This window comes from Trachurus japonicus, chromosome 18 (assembly GCF_045865225.1).
Source record: "Trachurus japonicus isolate A0001 chromosome 18, Traja_1.0".
Lineage (NCBI taxonomy): Eukaryota > Metazoa > Chordata > Actinopteri > Carangiformes > Carangidae > Trachurus > Trachurus japonicus.
In genome coordinates this window covers 5,061,626-5,084,132 of record NC_140924.1, presented here as the reverse complement: position 1 = coordinate 5,084,132, position 22,507 = coordinate 5,061,626, and the positions used below count along the sequence as shown (strand labels likewise).

The window sequence follows — 22,507 nt, the reverse complement described above, 5'->3', positions numbered from 1 at the left end:
AGCCGCATGTTGCAGACACGTTATAAGATTAAAAAAAAAAAAACGCAAATAATAAGCCGACGAAAAGGTGCAACTTGCCACTTTTTGTTATTTGCGGAGGCTTTCGGGGGATCTGGTGACGGTGGAGGATCAGGGACTGATTGACTGTGGGCCACCGCCAGTCTGATCAGGACCTGATCATCAGGTCCATGGCAGCACAGCAGCTGCAGCTCTGCCCCGCTGTCACATGACTCTCCGTATCAGCGCAATCTGTTTACATTACATTAAGCCGACATCAGGAGAATAATGAGACACGACGGTAAATTAATGAAAATAAAATTATGATAATGTAAAGATATAAATAATATTTATATCTTTACATTATCATATATATATCAAATATATTTAATATATTTGTTTCAAAACCTTGGGGGCAATTTTGGCCCCTGGATCATGATTTTTGGGGGCATGTTACCTTTATATTGTAAAGAAATTATTTAAATGTGACCATTAGTGCCTAATGTGATACATTATGGAAATTGGATCACTTATATGTATCCCATCTTTTGAAATAAGATTTACTGTACAAAATTTGATGAATAAAACCAATGATCGTAGACTAGACTAGTTTGAAAATGGCATAGGCATCTGTGCTGTAAGAAAAAGAAAAAAAATCGAGAATCGAATCGAATCGTGACCCTAAAATCGAAAATCAAATCGAATCGAGGATTTGGAGAATCGTGACACCCCTAGTGTAACCCTTTTACCACCGGCTCTTGTATTAAAACCCACCTTATATTATGAAGATGAAGCTTTAACGCTTATCAAATGTTTTATGGTAAAAGTCACATCTCAAATAGTAAATATCAGTCTAGGGTAATGTATGATTCTCACTTGTAAATAACCAGGTGGAGACTGCAGGGAAATACACTTGACCTGTAGCTTTATACTTCAATAGTAAACACCACTCAATAAACCCAAATACAGAATCTCAGTTTAGAAAAATGTATTAACATTCAGGAAAACACACATTCAAACTGTTCTCTATGGAAGAGAGAGATATAGAAAATAAAACATAGAACCCCGGGGGTTTAGAGTTTTTGTCTTTTCTCAAACTGTCTAATTTTATTTTGAGTGCACTCTTTTCTACTTTCGTTGGCGCGCTTAGTTGGAGCTCATGGTGGAAACCTTTTGATACCTGTACTCCCGTGTGTCTGTGAAGTCAGCCCGACCAGGCCGCAGCTGATGAATCGCTCGCTCGTTGCGGTAACGACGGAAACGACCGTCTCCGCTCGCAGCGGCGAACCTCCGTCTCTCACGGCAGCAGCGAAGCGACCTCCGTCGACGACTCACCGAAGCTCCTCCCGTCCGTGCAGGCGGCGTTTCCCCTCAGCGAGGCCCGTGGTGTTAGCCGAGCTCCAGTGGTGTTAGCCTAGCTCCCGTGGTGTTAGCCGAGCTCCAGTGGTGTTAGCCTAGCTCCCGTGGTGTTAGCCTAGCTCCCGTGGTGTTAGCCTAGCTCCCGTGGTGTTAGCCTAGCTCCCGTGGTGTTAGCCTAGCTCCCGTGGTGTTAGCCTAGCTCCTGCTAGCTAACGGAACCGAACTCGTCTTCGTGTTCACCAAAACACAAGCAGCGGTGGAGCGTCGGACTAAACACACTCCGAACACGTCGCTCAACTACAGTTCAGTCACTCACTGATAAACTCCACACTGGCGACACACACAGTCCCTAAGTCTCTGCTCTTCTACACCAGTAACACGTTGCTCCTTCTTCTTCTTCTCTCGGGTCTCTCCCCGGAAGTGTAAACATTCAGGTCATGACCTCACGCATGAACTCACGCACATAATGTAACGTAATAGAATTACTTTTTAACTTATTTTAAAGGCATACACATCCCATTGTGGCAAGGTGAAGAGGGCCCGGGCGGGGATTGAACCCACACCTCCCGGGTAAGAGTCATGCGCGCTTGCCAGTCACCCAAAGGGACATCCCCTTAGCCAAGTGGCCAGGGCACATGATCAATTGGAGGCATAGTGACAGGACCACCACTGTCACACCATGAAATGATGTTTTTAAAGTCACTCATTTTAAACATTATTATTTATACATTTTAATACCTCGTTTATATGAAATAGTTATTTTTGTAGATTTTAACTTCACCATGAACTGGCATTTTATCCTTAACTTATTCCCATGAAAATAATGAAATAAATACCACTGATATTTATCAGAGTATTACATATGGTATCAATTAACAGGAGTGTTTAACTACAGCATCATAGATCCACATCGTACAATGTAAAAAACAAACCTTTTAATGTTGCACTGCTACCGGCTTTGCCTCTGATACATGAGACATTTGTTTTTATCACTTTTAAATGTAATATATTTGTTTTATACACAGTTCTCTGTAGATTTCTACCTGTTGGAGGGCCGCATAGCCACGCGACGAGTAAATAAAATAGACCCGGCGCGAAAAAGAAGAGAGATGCTGCACGACGGCCCACATGGCCGGATGGAGGAGCTTCCATTGACTAAATGTGTGCGAGCTGCTGCGGGTGTCGCACGACACACGTTTCGCGGCCGTTTCCAGTGTATTTCAGCCGTAATATATGATGACCTCCTACGGCTCAGCTCAACAATTGAGCAGATACATCACATTCCCTCAGCTGAGCACTGTATTATGAAGGAGGCTCAACATATCCAGGCTTTGTGTTACATTTTGTTGTTGTTATTTAGAATATATAATTTATTAATACATGATGCTGCTTCATGTGAGACAGAACAGTTTCTCTACAGAGGTGACTGTCTTACCGTTTCTGTTGTAGCGCATGAACCCACAACATTTCTGTTTGTCTGAACCTCCTCTTCCATGGACTCCATCTTTATCTTCATCTTCTCCTCTTCTCTCTCAGCTTCCTCCTTCTTCCTGTTGGTCTCAGCTTGGTTTGTCTCCAGCTGGGATTGAATAGAGACATGGACAGAGACTCAGTGTTGGACCAGCTTTGTTTTAAAGGGATAGTTCAACATTTTGGCAAATTGGCCTATTGCCATAATCCCTATAGTCATAGCAGTAGGTTTGTTACCTTTAATTGTCAGTGAAAGCTATTTTTTGAACGGCGGAGCAGAGCCGTGAGCTGCTCAGAGCTACACTACGGAGGCTCATGGGATTTCTTGGTTTCCCTCATCAAACTCATTAAATACACAATCCAACAACTCCACAACGCTCTGGTGGACAAGTTGTGACCTGCACATTCACCACACTATGAGATAATAACAGAACGTTACCAGACAGAGTTGTTTTAGAGGGAAATTCATGCAAAACCGCTGATGCACGTTGCCTTCAGGGACAGTTTTTCATCAAGCAGTCTCTGTATTTCCCTCTTGCACCGACAATTAAAGGTAACGAACCTACTGCTATGACTATAGGGAATATAGTCATATAGTCATCTTGTTTCTGTTTCAGCTGAGAGGAAAGAAAAAAAACCTAAAAGAACAAGATGATGCTTCTCTACTGCAGCCTACAGTGTCCTGACTCAGCATCAGGAATGAGGCTTTTAGTGTTCAGTTTTTAAAGCAGATATCAGTGGCACGGCCGTTTCGGCTAATGCTGTGTTCAAGGCAGGCTTTTGAAACCGTAAGTTACAGCTTCAAGTCACAACTACGACTTGGTAGCGTTCCAGGTAACCCGTAGCTCGTGTTTTTACCGTCCTGTTGTCTGTGAAAGTTCCCTATAACGGCCACTCGTAACTTCCGACCCGTGAACTCGTACCAGATCGAACTGGTATGACTTCACAGGAAGGAAAAACACAAAGTACGAGTTTCCTTGAACGCACCATGAGTTAGCAGCCCCCGCCCTTGTCAGGCATCAATTGGTCCTCGTGCTACGTCACCACATTCACGCGCATCCCTTGGCTGCACACACAGCCCTTCATGCCGTTCTCTCCCCTCATTGGATAACACTTGTATCCCACAAGGAAAATTTTCTCCTCGGGTTACAGCAGAGCAGAGTGACGGAGAGACTCGTGTTTAGGCTGAAATACTTCATGTAAGTGATTGCTGACGGAAAATAGGACTATTTAGGACTTATATTAACAAAAACATTCCACTGATATCTGCTTTAACTAAATGAGCTGCTGGAAAGAAAACTCTCTGTAAAAGACCAATCTGAACCTCCTTGTTTTTGGTTTCCAGCTCCAACTTTGGTGTTTCTACTTCCTGCTCAGCTTTCTCCTCCTTCTTCTTCAGTTCTTCTATGGTTGAACTCTGGATCAGAAGAAGAACATGTGACTGAACTCACTGTCCAATGACTCATATCGAATCAAATGCAGCATCAGGTCGTTGCTGAACTGTTCTGTGTCTTGTGGTTGGTAACATGTGGTTTCTCCTCAGAGGAGACCGAACAAAGACTTTTATTTTGTAGAATGTTCAACCTTGTCGGTCATGTTTATTTCTTGTTTTCTTTACAGTATTTTACCTTTTTCTTATCCTCAGTTTTCACTGTCATGAGCTTCTCTCTCTCTTTTTCTCCTCCATCACTTTCATCCCTCTGGTTTCCCCTGCTCTCTGTATGAAGACATTTTTTAAAAATACATTCACTTTTCTTAATCAGACTTTAGCAATCAAACATGTGGGAATTTAATCAAATTGGATTTAATTGACACAGTGTCACAGTGAACTTCTCTGTTCCCACCACTAACTCAGTCTTTCCATTGAAGTCATTCACATTGAACCTGTGAGGAAACTTGACTTTGACAAACCACTGTAGTTCATTTGTGACTTACTTCGTCTCTTCAAGATGAAAAAGACAACTGAGATAATGATCATGATGAAAATAGTCAAAGTAACAGCCAAGCCAATGAGGAGCGGAAAAAAACTGGACTGGACCTTGAAGAAATCATCTGAAATGAGACAACACACAATCAGATCAGATGGTGTTTGTGTAGAACTAGACCTCAGCTGTTTGAAACTAACACAGTGTTTAAATGTAGAGTTTTGACCTGGAACATGAATGTGAGTGTCTCTGGTCTGGTTGATGGTCTTCTGTTGGACTCTACAGGTGAAGCTGTTGCTGTGTCTCTTCTCCACAGTCACTCTGCTGCTGACAGTATAGAGGTCATCATGACCTCTGACTGTCTCTGTAGGTTCCAGCAGAGAGCAGCTTTCCCTCAGCGTCCAGCCACAGCAGCTCAGGCTCTGGATACCAGCCTTTAGACTCACACTGTAACACCACTCCCCCCTTGTCTTTGTCAGTCCCTGCTAAGCTGATGACAGGTGACGAGGCAGCACCTGGAGATGGACAACAGGAACATTTCAAAACAAGAGCCAGAAATACAACCATCAAATAAATGCATTTGATTCAGGTTTTTTTTATGAATGTGCCCTTCGTAATAATTTATCTGTTAATGTCATGTAGTTTCTCACCAGTGAATCAGTCTTTTACATCAAACTATTGTTCCTCTTTGGCCATTAACAACTTAAAACTTTAGCAACAGTTTGTTCCTACTCTAACGCCCCTAACACTAACACCTAACACTTCAAGTTGATGATCCAGGCCCAGCATTCAATCTGAAAGCAGCATTAGCAACAAGTGGTCAATGAGGTAATTGATGATGATGTCCATAGGCCTGTCAAGGACCAGATTGGCTACAATACCTTTTTTAAAACTTTGTCATGTGCAGATTGGGGCTAACACATTAAAGCAGATATCAGTGGAATGTTTTTGTTAATATAAGTCCTAAATAGTCCTATTTTCCGTCAGCAATCACTTACATGAAGTCTTTCAGCCTAAACACGAGTCTCTCCGTCATTCTGCTCTGCTGTAACCCGAGGAGAAAATTTTCCTTGTGGGATACAAGTGTTATCCAATGAGGGGAGAGAACGGCATGAAGGGCTGTGTGTGCAGCCAAGGGATGCGCGTGAATGTGGTGACGTAGCACGAGGACCAATTGATGCCTGACAAGGGCGGGGGCTGCTAACTCATGGTGCGTTCAAGGAAACTCGTACTTTGTGTTTTTCCTTCCTGTGAAGTCATACCAGTTCGATCTGGTACGAGTTCACGGGTCGGAAGTTACGAGTGGCCGTTATAGGGAACTTTCACAGACAACAGGACGGTAAAAACACGAGCTACGGGTTACCTGGAACGCTACCAAGTCGTAGTTGTGACTTGAAGCTGTAACTTACGGTTTCAAAAGCCTGCCTTGAACACAGCATTAGCCGAAACGGCCGTGCCACTGATATCTGCTTTAATAACGAGAGACAGTATCCGATTAGTGTTCTGCCACCTGACAGTTCATCTGGGAACCCTGGATAAAACCAAGCCTGTGAAACTAACCCCAGATCCTGCACATGGTCCACCGTTTATGGACTGGGAACTACTCAGGAGCAGAGGCGTTGCAACAGGACAGGCAACCCAGGCAATGGCCTAAGGCCCCAAGCTGGAAGGGCCCCCCCAGAGACAGTACTAGTCTGGATGGCTTTACACACCAAACATTGCTGCCAATGCTGCTAATAGCAATGTCAATTGCTCCCAGTGCAATAATGAGTTTGTTGTCAAATGCTAACATTGATACCAACTTCAAGATCAGCTTTTTCTGTCCAAATTGTTAGTGATTTGTATTTTGAAGAAAAATATATTGTATATCTCCTTGAATTTGGGCCTACAGGACACCTCTTTCCTGGGGCCCCCAGAGTGTCTTGAAATGCCCCTGCTCGGGAGGACTACATGACCTTTATACAAGGTACTGCCCTGCTTTGTTGTTTGTTGATGGACTTGAGTGAGAGTTGAGCAACCATGAACATGAACCGTCCCAGCTGTCACTCATGAATACTTTCATAGTGTAAAGTTTCATTGTGATAGCAGTAAAGGAAAAAAAATAGCCCCATTGGGGTGTATGGCTGTCTGGCCTTATTGGCACCGTAGACTTTATAGTAAATCAATCTTGGATTAATGAGAATGAAACATATTTCTCCAACCAGGATTTCTTAGGACTTTTAATATGATGCTCTGGACACCTCAAATAAATGATGTACGGTGAAAAACATTCTGTTACAATTAGTTCTATTTTTGGGTCCAAAATGAGCTAGATTGCCTGGACTATGAGTTGAAGTTATATTGAAGCTAAAAACTGAGGATCTTATCGACATATTGAAGGTAGACCGGTGACAAGTAGTTTGGATGCTCAAATGTCTGCAGACAACAGTACTCCCTAAATAAATGTACAATCCAATATCACTGAGTGACTGAGATTATCCTAAGTCTTCATTGGCAAGACGACACGCTCACACAGTATTTCACTACTTACCAACACTAAGTTCAACAAAGGATGCTTTGTTATTGTCTGGTATGAAACATCTATGTCTGCCATCATCACCAGGTTTCACTCTGGACAGTTTCAGTGAAATGTTTCCGTGCTTCAGTTCATCAGTGAACAGTGATGTTCGTCCTGAGTACGATGGGTTTTTCATTTTTGTCAGTTCCTGTCCTCTACGCCACACATGGACATATCTTGGCTGCAGGTCAGACCTCGACCACTCCACTGCGTAGCTGGTAACATCCTCGGCAGGTTCAAGGTGACATGGCAAAATTATGTCACCACCAATTGTGGCCACTATTGGCTGAGAGGGAACAATTAACTGAGGCTGACCTGAAAAGAGAGGATATTCTAACATTAGTTGTTTTGTTTTTTTCTAAACACAGTGTTGCATTGTCTGTTGTTACTTATAACACAGCTTACAGCTAGGCTAACTTGTTTTACTAATTGGCTCTACATACATGTATAGATGTCAATCTAACAGTGACAAGTTGATTTCAAGATAATGAAAAAACTACCAGAATATAACAGGATGGAACATATTAGTAGTAGTAGTCCTCCTCCCTTTTAATCCAATGGAGATACTGAACAGACATACATTATAATAAAAATCTAAATTTACTGAGTCACTCTAAATGTTTTGCCCAGTTTCTTGTTTCCTCAACTCAGTTGTGTGCACTAATCAGTCCCTGATTTTTTCTTTCCAACAGTTGATGATGGGCGATTGTCAGACTGCACCAAAAGAGAAACGTTTCAACCGTTACAGAAATTTGCTGTTGCAGAGAAGGTCAATTTATCTGTGGGTTCAACACTGAACTTTTCATACTTCTCATTTAATTTGTTCAAAAATCATTGTATCTTGAGGTTACCTCCAACAAAGGATATCAGGAGAAAATGGACGACCAGGACACTGATGGTTGTGAGTGGAGACTGAATGGAGAGTCCAGCCATCTGATGAAACATTATACAGCTCTGAAAACATTAGAACATGAAAATCATAACTGTACAGCAAACTCACCAAAATTGGTGTTAATGATACATAACCTTTTACAAAATCAACATCACCACATCCAGTCCTTCAGTTTTTAACAGCATATTCTAAGAGACATTTATACATATCCAGGAAAAAATCAGTTTTGTAGTTTGAAACATTTGAGCACATAGCTAACGACCTGTGGAGAGCTCTGTGGCTGGTAATTTGTGCTGCATAAATTATTGTGGACAATAATTTACATGCTACACTCTGTTCATGTCCATCTGTCTAGTCCATGTGAAACAACAATGTCTATCTGACCGGTTTGTTTCAAACCTCCAGACTTTCATTTCAGTTAACAAACTGTAATAAGAAGCCGATTCATTACGAATGGATTAAATAACAATCAACGTTAAATGCGTGAATGCAACTTTTTGTTATAGCAGATTCACTTTTAAGTTTTTCAAGATTAAAACAGAAGCAAAATGATTGAGAAGACCACGTACCTGCTGCTAGTTGTGTTGCTCATTTCAACTGACGACAGGTCTGAAATCTGTAAATCATTTACTGACTCATGATCATAAAGTAAAGACCTCTGACCAGGCCAGTTTATCTAGAACAGAAAGCCTCAGATTTATCATCTCAAATCATGTTCAACTTCCTAAACTTCAAGTTCAACCAAGCTGTTATGTTGTTTACAATATACTATGTGAATGGCCTTGTTGACCAAATGTGAATCTGACCACAGATCAGTAAATCAGTTCAGCTTTAAACACAAATAACATGATGCCCACAGTCTACTTTAAATCTAAATATCTTTATGAGGGACTTTGACCCTGTTGCCAGGCAACTAATCAGTTGATTAAACAATACGTCTTCAAAGTGTAGTAGTAGTATTACACAACATGATGTGGCTGTTTTTACCTGCTCTTATTGTAGGGGGCGTTTTTTTTTCCTTTTACACCTATCAGGCCTTTCAATAATATGAAGGATAGTTGACATGATAGTATGACTTTGTGAGTGTTGGCTACACACTCACAAAGTCTAGCCGATGTCACATCTGGCCCTCTGCATTGTGTTTCTCACGGACTGCCCTAGGTGGGGTTCGATCCCACGACCTCCCGCACCGGAGGCAACGGTGCTAACGTCTTTCCCAAGACATTGTCAACTGCTTAGAAGGTTGGTTAGCACGTCTTTTATGGGTGGAGTCAGAGCGATAGATATAACAGAGTGGCGACACTCCCATAGGACTCCGTTGTAAAAAAAATGGCGGGCCGACTTCCGGGTTATGGAGCCCTCAATAGTTCCAAGCATTCCTCCCGTGGCGCTGGACCACGTCTGTTTCTATGGCTGCACAGCAAGAAACTACTGAGCTACGTTGATGAAATACCGACCAATTTTAAGTTATAAAGTGGTAATAATTTTTCCCAAGTACAGTAACCATGTTGACTTAACAAAATAAAAATTATAAGACTGATCGGTTCATTGAAAAACATTTATTTATTTACGTAACTGTGGGGATTTCAGTCCGTAGCCCAGAGGCAGCCCTGCTCACTTCACATTCAAACAAACTAATGCCACTGCCACAGTTGTTAAATTTCATCAATGAGACCAACATTAATCTCCTAAAAATAATTTAACCAGCCAGCAGTAAACCTCTAAAAGCATGCGGATACGTTACTTGGCTCGTTTTCTCCGACGGGAGGACGGACGGTCGGCCCCGGCAGATCAGCTCAGTAGAGCGGCTGCTGCTGCTGTGACAGCCGCTGCCCCTGGTCCCCGGTCGGGGCTCACACAGACTCTGCACTTCTCCCAGAACAAACATCGGTGCAAGTTCCTAACACACGTTATGAACTGACCACAGACTCTGGATTAAACGGTGACTTTCTTGCATGAAAAAACCATTAAAACTGTGACGTGTTGACAGCGTTAAAGCCAGGTTTTGGCAGCTTTACTACTATGGCTCTGTTGCCGCGAAATGGCGATATCGATGCTAATTTCTGTTAGCCCGTCTATGAGGTTGTGCATTATACGTTAGCATTAAGTTAGCGGGCTTTATATTTAGTTGTGGTACTGGCTGTGTGTGTTTTGAACGTTGTTTCAAACTGTGTGGGTTTGATTGAACATCTTTGATGCTTAAATATATATATTCCTGCTTAATATATTGCTTTACTCCTCTTCTTATGCCATTTTTAGTAGGGCAGGCTAATCTTCACTTTAGAGTGACAAATAAAACCTTGAAGCAAGAAGATTTTGCCTTTTGTTTGAAAACTGACATTGATGTACATACAGTAATTCAGTAACAGTTGTAAATGTACCTTTGTACGGTTTATTTTTTAATATTTACCGTCCAAAAGCAAGCTCAGTGCTGTCTGTCCCATAGAAGAACATGACAGCGGCAGCCTAGTTTGGAACTATTGGGAGCTACATGAACCACGTGACCGCGCTGGCGACGACATCAAAAGCTGTCGCCACTCTGTTATATCTATCGCTCTGGGTGGAGTGAGTGCACATCCGTTGCAAGTGCGCCACTGCGAGCTGCTGCGGGCGGAGACGGTTGCTACCACAACGAGCGAGTGATTTATCAGCTGTGGCCTGGTCTGGCTGACTTCACAGACACACGGGAGTACAGGTATCAAAAGGTTTCCATCATGAGCTCCGACTAAAGCGCGCCAACGAAAGTAGAAAAGAGTGCACTCAAAATAAAATTAAACAGTTTGAGAAAAGACAAAAACAATTTTCCATATCTCTCTCTTTCAAAACCAAAGGTTTGAATGTGTGTTTTCCTGCATCATTAATACATTCGCTAAAACTGAGATCCTGTGTTGGTTTTCTTGAATTGTGTTTCATTATTGAAGTCTTAAGATACATACAGGTCAAGTGTATTCCCTGCAGTCTCCAACATTATTTACAAGTGAGAATCATACATTACCCTAGACTGATATTTACTATTTGAGATGTGACTTACCATAAAACATTTGATAAGCGTAAGCGTACATAACTTAAGGTGGGTTTTAATACACGAGCCGGTGGTAAACATAAGGGAAGAATTCAAGGTTTGTCATACAGCAGCATTGGAAGAGGGTTGACTTAATTCATCCAGACTGAGTTGCTGCCTCTTCAGCCTTTACAAGGAGTAAAGGTGTTGTTGGGCCTTCTCTATGGTGTTGGCTGTGTTGTAGGCCCAGGTGACGTCACTGAAATGTGCACTCCCAGGTACTTGAAACTGGGAACCACCTCCAACAGCTGCTCCATCAATCTGGACAGGAGGAGGGTTGTAGCTGCTCCTCCTAAAGCCTAAAGGCAATAATCACCTCTTTTGTCTTCTCCACATTGATGCAGAGGTTACGCATTGCAAAGGCAATTGGATTGATATTTCTTGATACAACTATGATGATAGTTGATGCAGGTTATGACATAATCATAACCTTTTGTAATCATTATCATTATCAGACTTGGATAAAACACACATAACTCCACAGACACATTAAATACTCAAAGCCCCCTGTGCCACTTTCTGTCATGAAAACAGTGTCATTGTATCTCAGACTGAGAGACCACCTCAGCCTCTGAGACCCTGCCCCCCTTCTGCAGCAGCATCAGAAATAACCTCCACAGGAAGAGGAAGTTGTCACGTATGTTATACTTCAGTTGTATTTCAGCTCAACGCTCAGTCTGCAGCAAGACAACATGGAGGTCACAGCTCTCTGCTTCAGACTGTGTGAGTACTCAGTGTCACATTTCTTCTCTTTCTGTCCTGACTTTTATAAGTTGCTGCTCATCAAAGCATCTGTTGCTGATTTACAACATTGCTCCTTTGTTTCTCCAGTGATGCTTGAATTTCTTCTGCTGGAGACACAAGTTCAGAGTCTTTATGCTCAACAAAGTGGTGAGGAACAGGGATAACCATTAAAAATGTTCATTTATTAGTTTAGATTTTTTTTTTAAACTCTGTTCATCCTTTCCTGATTTTATTATTTTCTCAGTTTCAGGTGCAGCTTCTCTTCGTATCACTCCAGACCGTCTGCAGTTCTTTGAGCTTGAGCCTGTCTCTTTTCATTGTGAGGGAACTGATGGTTCTGCTCAGTTAAGAGGGATCAGGGATGATGGAGAATTTACTCCAGCATGTGACATGAAGAGGACATCATCAGGTTCGTCCTGCACAGCTGCTGCACTGTATCCCGCAGACAGTGGCGAATACTGGTGTGAGACTGAAGGAGGAGAACAAAGCAACAGCATCAACATCACCATCACTGGTATTTTTTTAAGTCATTATATCTATCTTTAACTTGTAATCTAACTCACCTGTATGCATTCCCTTCAGTTTACTATTTAGAGTAACATCAAGTCTGTTCATCAAACTTTCCTCTTCTTCAACATGTTCTTCAGAGGGCTCAGTGATCCTGGAGAGTCCTGCTCTTCCTGTGATGGAGGGAGATCCTGTGACTCTGCGCTGCAGAAACAAGACGACTTCCACCAACCTGAAAGCTGTTTTCTACAAAGACAACATCCCAATGAACAACAATCGAACAGAAGAGATCAGAATGAATAAAATCTCCAGGTTTATTGAAGGACTGTACAAGTGCAGCATCCAGGGAGTTGGAGAGTCACCAGAGAGCAGACTGACTGTCACAGGTGAGAGACAAACATGTTTCATAACAGTCACCGTTATTTTTTTTTTTATAAAGTATATATTTTTTGGCCATTTTGCCTTTATTTGATAGCACAGTGAGATAGACAGGAAAGGGGGAGACAGAGAGAGGGGGAACGACACGCAGGAAATGTCCGCCCGACGCGGGACCTGAACTGGGGACGCCCGCGCCGAGGACTGCAGCCTCCACATGGGGCGGCCGCTCCAACCACCGCGCCACGCACCACCCGACAGTCACCCCATTTTAAGGAAGATTGGAATTTGTTCAGATGTTGTGTAACCTTTCATTACAACAAAAAGATGAACTGATTAGATGTGGACAAAGGTCAAAGGTCACAGTCATGGTTGTAAAGACCTCACAAAACATGTTTTAGCCCCATGAATACAAGATCTCAGCAACACCGTTGGACTCAAGGACAAACTGACTAGAGAAGGTCAAAGGTCACTGGCCCCGTAAAATGTAATGATGAGATTTTTTACCCAGAAGGTCAAATGAAGGTTATATCTTAATTTCAACGTCTTATCTCTATGTCCTATGTCTGACACAATTCCAGTGCGCCATTCCGAAGGGCCAAAATTCGGAAAGTTAACTTTCATGTTTCGGAATTTCAGCCCTTAATTATTTTTGAAAAAGGGGCGTCATTCCAAACCTGAAACAGGGTCTGCCATTTCGAAAGGTTGGTTAGTTAAGTGTGCTGGGTACAGCATGTGAAGTGCTTGCTGCAGTAGTACATTAGGTAGAACAGGTGTCTTCGACATGGGTGACAGGGGATCAAATCTCCGAAGGGGAGCATACTGGTACTTCTTTTGTCTTGTATTTTAGCCCACTCATTATTAGCCAGCTGGGGACACAACGGACACGGAAGTGCTGTGAATAGTCGTAAAGTTCCAAGAAGCGGAGCCGGTTTCTTTACGACACCCATTTTAACAGATTGTGTCGTTCACGCACCGCGCACCTCCACAGTCGGCTCGCACCTTGCAGCAAGCGTTTCGGTGTCTCGTCTACTTGCTGCGAGCGGTTGCGTCAAGCCGGGCAGGAAGTCAAACAAAGAAACACAAGAGAATCTGGTCAATTTTCAAAATCAAAACTATTTTCAAAATAAAACACTGCAATTGACACCTTTGGAATGGCGGCCCCTCAGAATTTCGGAATGGTGGACCGTCAGAATGGCGGTCTTTCTGAATGGGGGTCGCCCCCCGTCTGGCAAGCACATGACTGCAGCTATGAATGGAACGTTGCAAAGAGAACTTATTTTCTGTCAAATATCTTATTTCTGTTGTCTTCGCAGAACTCCACAGAGACACTTGTCTCTTCTCAGACAACTTCATCCATGTCCTTCTCCTCATGAGAATCATCTTCACCGTTGTGGTAATGGTTCTGCTGCTGCTGCTGCTGGGACGACTACATTCTGGTAAACTTGGACGTTCGCCGAAAAAACTCAACGACAGAAACACAGAAAACTCTTGAAGGACACGCACACGGTGCTGTGGTGTGTTTTAATTTGATCTTTGTATGTGACTTGAGGTGTTTGTGCTGTCTGTTGTCACCAAGGTGAAAAAACCACAGCGAGATGAGACATGTACACAGAGCTCTGTCAGAGCGTCTTCAGGGTTTTATTTAGATGCTACAGATGCTGTTTGACATTAAGACACATTTAGTCACATGTGAAACTACAGACACCACCACAGTTTAGAGAACAAATGTTACTTTTAAACAAGAGACAACTCCTCTATCAGTGTTTTTACAACTGATTCTTCATCTAATCAATGCTTCTGTGTAATCAATGTTGAAGTTTAAAACTTTAATAATCCTCTCAATTTTAATTCAACAGTTAAAACTACATAAAAAATTATCTGAAGTTCATCTCTGAATTTAGAACCTGAACCAGGCCTTGAGTCCCGCCCACCAGACATCACCATGGTCTGAAGAGGAAACAGTGTCAAGATGGTTTTCACAAGTCAAATAAAGACACTGAGACTGTTATTAACCCACAGCAGCAGCTTTTCTTCAAGCCTCAGTACTGTGGCATAAATACAAAACCCTCTGAGCGTCACCAGTCTTTCAGCTTCAACTGCTCTTAAAGGATAATTACCAGGTTTTTTTACAATATGGACCTTATTCCTAACATAAAATACCATCACTTACTCACCCAGATAACTTTGGTGTCATTACAATTACATTACAAGTCGTTCCGACGAAATTAGAATTAACTGCAAAACAAGCACTTCATATTAATGACATATAACGCTCATTATGCTTCTAGCCTGGGCTTTTTACTAAACTTAACCAACTCCTTTCTTCATTGCCTAAACCTAACCAAAGCGAAATTTATTTTTTTTCTCCCCCAGTCTGCTGTCCGCAGGAGTGGCGGCTGCAGCAGCCTCGCGCCCGTGAAGTGGGCTCAAGCCGGGTTAAAAAAAAAGTGTATTTCTTTTACTCTGTGGAGATCTCCCACAATGGAGTGGGGGAGTAAGCAAGTGGGACAGATCTGCCCAGTCCCTGAGCAGGGCGCGTTTCACAGACAAGCCACAACACAGAGTGTTAACAACGTCACGCGTTGTTTCGGGGGGACATTCGGAATGGGGGGGTTTCTCAAATGAGCTGCATTGTCACATATTGTCAAAAATCCTCATTATCAGTAAATTACTTATGCAAAAATGTCTGAAATCCTGGTTCCATTGTGCCATTATTATGTATAGAGCACAGACGATGAATGATGAATGTAAACTCTTTTTTGATAAAGGGTTGGCAAGTCAGAACAATTACCGTGTGGTTCAGTTTATTGAGGAAAATAACAATGAAATGATGTTGAGGATGATGCACCTGATCAATTAAATGACCTTTCCTGCAACACTGAGTTCTCGTCTTGGGTCAGTCATTCTGGGCTGATGTGGTTTTCAACTATATTAATAAGACACCATGAGTTCATGTGAACTCACGTTGTCTGAGCTGCAGAAATAGACCAGACAGGAAGCTGAAAGTTCTCACGGCTGCACTTCATGTCGACACTCAGTCAGCAGCAGAACAAACTGAAATCAGTTATTATTAGCTAAGTGGAGACAAACCTCTTTCATGATCTTTCAGGGTGTCCACTCTCTTTATAGCTTCCTCCGATTTCTTCTTCTTCACCATCTCGTCCTGCTGTGGACGTAAAATATTTGGGATGATAATTAAAGCAGAAGTAAGCGATCCGGTGGTTTTGGCTAACTTCTTATCAGCCGATGGAGTTAGCAGTCCCCGCCCTCGTCCCTACGTCATCACATTCACGCGCATCCCTTGGCTTTTCCATTTCCTGTAGTGCTTAATATTAGCTACTAAAACAGCACATGTGACAGAAAATCTCAGGTGTGACCCGGAAGGTGTCACTTGTATCAGGATCAACAAAGTCCTGTGAACAGATTTCTCCTCAAACAACTTAACTAAAGAATCAACTGCAAAGACTCATGTACAAATGTGTTTTATTAAAAAATAACAATAATAAAAAAGACATGACGTCTACACAGATGTTGTTCTACAATCAAACAGTGAATGATTTACAGAAACTACTGAAGATATGAAAACACTCTGAATGATGATCAAATCCTCAGACTGTGTTAAATCAGCTCCAAAGACTCTGTCCATCTGTTGGACAGTGGACTTAGTTTGAAACAGAGGACAAAATAAAAACAGCTTTTATTGTATAAACTACTGTCACAGTCGCCCTCACTGTCTTTATTATATTCTATTGACGGATTAATCAATATTTATTTTTATCTGTTCTTTGTTTCTCATGTGTATAAGCAGTAATGACTTTACTGTAATGTCTCATTGTTACAGTGTGTTGTGTTGTTTGTGTTATTATGTGTGGAAGTTCATAAAAACCTGAAACAATATAAAACTACATCAGCAAATGTCTTCAGAGTTATGAACGAGTACATGTCGCCACAGTCTGAAACAAAAAAGCAAAAAAGAGGTTGTGGATAAAATATAAATAAATATAACATAAGCAGACAGATGTGATGTAATAACATATTAGAGTGTATAATGTAACATGATGTCAGACCTGTCCATCGGGGTTTATAAGTGTTGCTTTTTTGAGGTCTCCATATCCTTGTTTGTACTTTCCATCTTTTTCCCAGATCTGTGAACATAGAGTTAGAGAAGATGAAAGCTGTGAATTGTTCTCTCCATGACAGAAACCCTGTGTTCACCTGCAGCTCTTTGACATATGAAGTGTGTTTGTCACACAGAGTACAGCTCAGGCTGTGAGGAAAGTCCTATCATGTTTCTGTTGCTCTGTGGAAATTGTAGAGTCTAGTGTTTGTAGAGGTTTGACCGTCCATCACTTCCCCAGCTTCATGGATGTGAAGCAGTAAATAGTCAGAATGTCCCTTTAAGCAGGAAATGAGGAGGAAAAAACAGAGAAGAGCTGCATCAAGAAATGGAAAACAACTTTTAACAACAAGTGAAACTCACAGGGATTGTCTGTCCTGGCTCCAGGAGAAACTGTCTGAGTATGATGGTCTCACTTTTCTTGCTGAACTCCAGTTGTAACTTCCAGTTCTTCAGCTGCAGCTTCTGTTTGAAGGAAAGTGGATCATGTCAAACAGGAAGTGACAACATGAGACTGACTAAATAACCATGAAGGACAATAATCACTAAACTTCACTAAGAGTTTCTTCTTGTTGATAAAGGAGAAGCTCAGCTCAAATCCAGCTTCTACTGGGAAACACACATTTCTTCTCTGATCTTCACTGACAACAACTTTACCTCAGTAGAGTCGTTTTTAAGAACAACATCGCCATATTGCTTCATCCAAATGATGCAGCGTTTGTCTGATTCATCCCGTCTCTTCTGGCTGGATGTCTGATGGAGGAGGAAACATCCAGTTAGATGTGTGAAGCAGTGAGTGGAGGTGGATGGAGGAGAAGATCAGCTGGTCTGTTTCCTTCACTCATGTTGTTTATCTGCATGTTTTACTCTCTGACTCCTAAACCTCCACCAACTCCACCAACATGATGTTTACCACCAAAACCACAAGAGTCCACTTCAGGAGCTGCTTCCTTCACAGTCTGAACAGGGACTGTGTCACAGCTTTGGGTTGAGCCACTGTCTTCTGTTACTGTTGGAAACATGTCGACTCCAGGAAAAAAAAATGATTTAAGAAGTTCAGTTATGGAACAGATGAACCTGATACTCTGCTGTTCATCTCTTTGCTCTGTCTCATCTCCTTGGAGCTGCTGGACTTCATCATCTTGTCACAGGTTGAGCCACTTTGTGACTGTAATAATTGCCATAAAGAATTTCAGGCTTTACAAATAGTGGCTGGTTTAGACTATAGTGCTGCTGAGGAACTTACTTTTTGTTGTTGTTTAGATAAATAATTGATTAATACATAACGCTGCTTCATTTGAGACAGAACAGTTTCTATACAGAGGTGACTGACGATTTCTATTGTAGGACATGAACCCGCAACCTTGGGATCTGTCTGAACCTTCTCTTTCATCTGTTTCTTCATGTTCTCCACTTGTCTCTCAGCTTCCTCCTTCTTCCTCTTGGTCTCAGCTTGGTTTGTCTCCAGCTGGGATTGAACAGAGACATGGACAGAGACTCAGTGTTGGACCAGCTTTGTCTTAAAGACATGAATGTGACACATGACTCAGTGGAGACACTCAGCTGTCTTCTCTTATTGTTACAAACATGTGGACTGGAGGAAACTAAGAAAATCACTGATTGAACAGATGAACCTGTTTGTTCTTGGTCTCCAGCTCCTTCTTCTGTCTCTGCAGGTCTTTCTGCTGATTTTCCATCTAACAAAAGATAAAGTGGGACAGTTTCACTATTTAAGCTTCAGAAAGAAAAAAAAGACAAACATACAATATAATAGAGAAATGAATATTATTCTCAAGAGTTTTTACTTGTGTTCATAACTGCAACAAAACATTCATGAACAGTAACATGTTCCAGTTATTTCCTGTCTCAGTGTTGTATGAAGTAGATAGAGGGAGAGAAGAAGAGACAGCTCATTGATTTAGGTAGAAACATGAACCTCTCTGATCTTCTCCTCCCTCTTCTTCTTCTCTTCCTGGAGCTGCTGCTCCAACTGGGAGGAAGGACAGAGAAGAAGAGAGATGATTGATGTGATTTAGTGAATGAAGACACAACATTTAGGTCTGTGTGGATTCTCATCTCAGTTTAGTTGTTGAACAGATGAACCTGTTTGTTCTTGGTCTCCAGCTCCTTCTTCTGTCTCTGCAGTTCATCTTCTTGTTTCTTCTTCTCTTCCTGGAGCTGCTGGAGTTCATCTTCTTGTTTCTTCTTCTCTTTCTGGAGCTGCTGGAGTTCATCTGGTTTCTGTTTCAGCTGAGAGGAAAGAGAACAGAGCAGAGATGTGCTGGATTATTTTTTCATTATTTCAGATTTTGGTGGTAAAAATGAGACAGCAAATGTTATTGTTTGCCTCTGGATATTGGATGAATTATACTTTTGTTTCTTTAACCCAGCAACATCCAGAATTAAAAATACAAATGTAACGGAGGTCCGGGTGCACTCACAACGTGCAAACCTGACTGCCAAGCGGTCAATGACTTCTTGGCACAATGGTTTGCATCGTCGCCCACTGTGCAGGAGACCAAGGTTCGAATCGGGTCAGTCCGTACTGAAACACAATGCAGATGTGAGCAGGTGAGCCATCTCCCTCCTGGCCACTGCATGGCGCTGTGCCAGCTTTGCACAGGTTAATTGTGGGGCGACGCTTCAGGTCCGGCGTGGAAGAGTCACACCGTAATCGGTGCCCACGCCACAAGATCAATTCAGACGAGTAAAGCCAAGTTTGGCTCGCCTGTCCTTTCTTTTGTTTAATTATTATCTTTAGTAATATTAGCTTTAAATATTAAATATTGTTTTGTTTAATTAATTAAGATTGTCTTTTGTTTAGTATTTGTTTTTCAATAATTTGGATTAATTTGCTTAATGCCTGAGTTGCAGATTCAATTTGTTGTTTTCCTTTTCTTTGTGATTTATATAAATTATTTCTACTATTTGGTACTGATATTTTTCTTGTGTTTTTTTTTGGTATTAATTAATTGTGTATTTTGGTTTCCCTTTCTTTTTAACTGTGATGCCCCAGATGTCCCCACACTGTGCCTGGTGTTTTTTGTGTTTTTCTTGTTTACAACCGGTGCTGGAGCCCAAGTGAGCGGCAGCCCTGTCTCCCCCCCTTTTTGGTCAGTCAACTCTGCAAAACTCATTTATTTTAGTCATTTTAATCACTTTGTTAAATAAAAATTATTACTTTGAAACCACGTCCTCTGGCCCTTGTGTGAATACGAACCTGTGTTGGCCTTTGTATTATTGTATTATGGCTATTTCCTGGGTTGGAATCCCAAGTGGCGTTGTTGACAACTCATATCACACATACACACGCATACACACGCATACACAAACACACACTCACACCGGCTCCCGCCACACCGAGGGCAAGATTAAGATTGGTCTGCGCTGCTGCACTCACTCAGTCAATGCTGTGAACACATGGGTGAGAGCTGAGCATGCTGTGACCGCGAGACATGCCGAGACCGGTGCGAGATCCAAGAAGGCAGCCCCCGTCTGCTAGACAGCAAACACATTTTCCCTCTACTCTTCTTCTTACCTACGTAAATTAATTACTTTCTCACAACTTTTGGACTACAATTAAAAAAACGATCGACCTAGAAGGCCTAGAGGATTACATCGACGCCTGTTTCAACCGCATCTGCACCATGAACAGAGAAATGAAAGGGAGTGAGACAGACAACTACACATCCACGCCCAGCTCAAAGAGACTACGGCTCCGCGACTCCGCTCCAAACTCCCCTGACTCCCCAGACAACAATGAGGTAAGAGACATTCTAATCTCCATCAACAATAACCTTTCCGGACTAGAGGCCAGAATATCACTCGTTGAAATACTTCACAAAGAATTCCAAGAGCTCCGCGTCAGTCTTGAAGCCAGGAACAAATCTCCACTCTGGTCAAAGAAAACAAATCCCTCCATAACACTCTTAACTCCGTCACAAAACAACTCACCACCGTTGTCAAGGAAAATAAGGACATGAAGGAAACCATACTCGACCTTCAAGCCCGCAGCATGAGAGACAACCTCGTCTTCTCCGGCATTCCAGAACAAACTCCTGACGACAACCCCGAACAGCTGATCAAGGATTTCATGTCAACTCGCCTCCAAATCTCCCCGGACACAGTTAAGGACATTACATTCCACTGAGTTCACCGCATTGGAGCTAAAAACCCCACAAACAAATGCCCACGCCCCATTGTAGCCAAATTCGAACACTTTAAACAGAAACAAATGGTTCAACGTCATGGCAGAAATCTGAAAGGCACGGACTACGAACTACGTAAATGATCAATTCCCCCGAGAAATCATGGACAGACGCAAAACACTATTCCCCATCAGAAAAGAGGCCATTAAAGCTGGTAAAAGGGCAATCATCTCAGTCGACAAACTGTACATTGATGGCAAACTGTTCAGCGACCCAAACACAACCCCCTGGCTATTCTAGCCCCCCCCCCCCCTTCAAGAGGAAGAAAAGAAGAAAGGAAAATAAAATTATCTAATGTAATCTTGCATTACTCTCTGTTCTAAAAAAAAAAAAAATGCACTTAGCTCTCAACGGTCACTCTTGCACTTGGTAAAGTTGCACTTGTTTTTTGTTTTTTTTCTGTTCATCTTGTCTTTTATGTATTACTTGTGTCATGTTGTATACTTGTTTTGTATGTTCCACACACACACACAGCATTACTGACTGCAGTCTTTCTTAAATGTCAGCTTTAAACCTACTTTCATGGAACATCCGGGGGATTGGTTCTCAGGCAAAGAAGATACAAATATTTAACTACCTAACCAAACTACAAGCAGACATATGTTTATTACAAGAAACACATCTCTCCCAATCAGATCATAACAAATTGAAATCACTACAATTCAACCAAGTATTTTCATCTAATTACAATAAAAAACAAAGAGGGGTTGCTATTCTGTTAAGCAATACAATCTCATTTACTCACAACTCCACCATCACAGACCAAGAAGGACGTTACATCATCATTAACATCTCAATCGACAATAGCCCGGTCACAATCGGCAATGTTTACGGCCCAAATACCGACGACCCATCCTTTTTTAATAATTTCTTCTCCGCAATCACCTCCATCTGTAACGGCCCAATCATTATAGGAGGCGACTTCAACACAGTCATCAACCCATCAATAGACAGAAGTAACACTTTAAACAAACGCATCTCACAGTCTACAGAAACAATAAAACAGTTCATGAGTGATATGGGTCTTGGCAATAGTTGGAGTTTGCTTCACCCCTCCGCTAGAAGATATTCATTTTTTTCACCAGTTCATAAATCATGCTCATGCATTGACTACTTCCTTACCAGTAACTCTATTATATCAAATATATCAGACTCAACTATTCACCCCATATTAATCAGTGATCATGCCCCAGTAACATTCACTTGGAATACAGTCCGTCTCCGCAAACCCAACTCCAGGTGGCGCTTTAATACATCCCTCCTTAACGACCCAGAATTTGATAATCTTATCA

At 42.0% G+C, this 22,507-nt stretch overlaps 1 protein-coding gene and 2 long non-coding RNA genes across 8 annotated transcripts in view; all 3 read right to left on the bottom strand.

Moving 5' to 3' along the window:
• Positions 1-22,507, bottom strand: part of LOC146968463 (butyrophilin subfamily 3 member A2-like) — a 79,027-nt gene that overhangs the window by 41,658 nt on the left and 14,862 nt on the right. Inside the window, exons 11-13 of one of the 6 annotated variants that reach the window (XM_085760471.1) lie at positions 19,111-19,257; positions 18,944-18,997; positions 18,341-18,704 (exon numbers count right to left, since the gene is read on the bottom strand). The exons of 2 other annotated variants lie outside the window; for them this stretch is intronic. In XM_085760471.1, the coding sequence (XP_085616597.1) occupies positions 18,621-18,704; positions 18,944-18,997; positions 19,111-19,257 (285 nt within the window). In that variant the 3' untranslated portion in view covers positions 18,341-18,620. Of the gene's footprint in view, positions 1-18,340; positions 18,705-18,805; positions 18,998-19,110; positions 19,258-22,507 lie in introns of those variants that run through there. 3 more of the 6 variants (XM_085760472.1, XM_085760473.1, XM_085760474.1) reach the window with 3 other exon arrangements.
• LOC146968465 (uncharacterized) lies at positions 7,510-8,866 on the bottom strand. Its single transcript, XR_015034333.1, has 3 exons — positions 8,770-8,866; positions 8,160-8,262; positions 7,510-7,623 (listed from the first exon to the last, which is right to left on the bottom strand). It is a non-coding gene; the product is annotated as an uncharacterized LOC146968465 (long non-coding RNA).
• LOC146968464 (uncharacterized) lies at positions 16,357-17,364 on the bottom strand. The gene is made up of 2 exons (XR_015034334.1): positions 16,958-17,364; positions 16,357-16,843 (listed from the first exon to the last, which is right to left on the bottom strand). It is a non-coding gene; the product is annotated as an uncharacterized LOC146968464 (long non-coding RNA).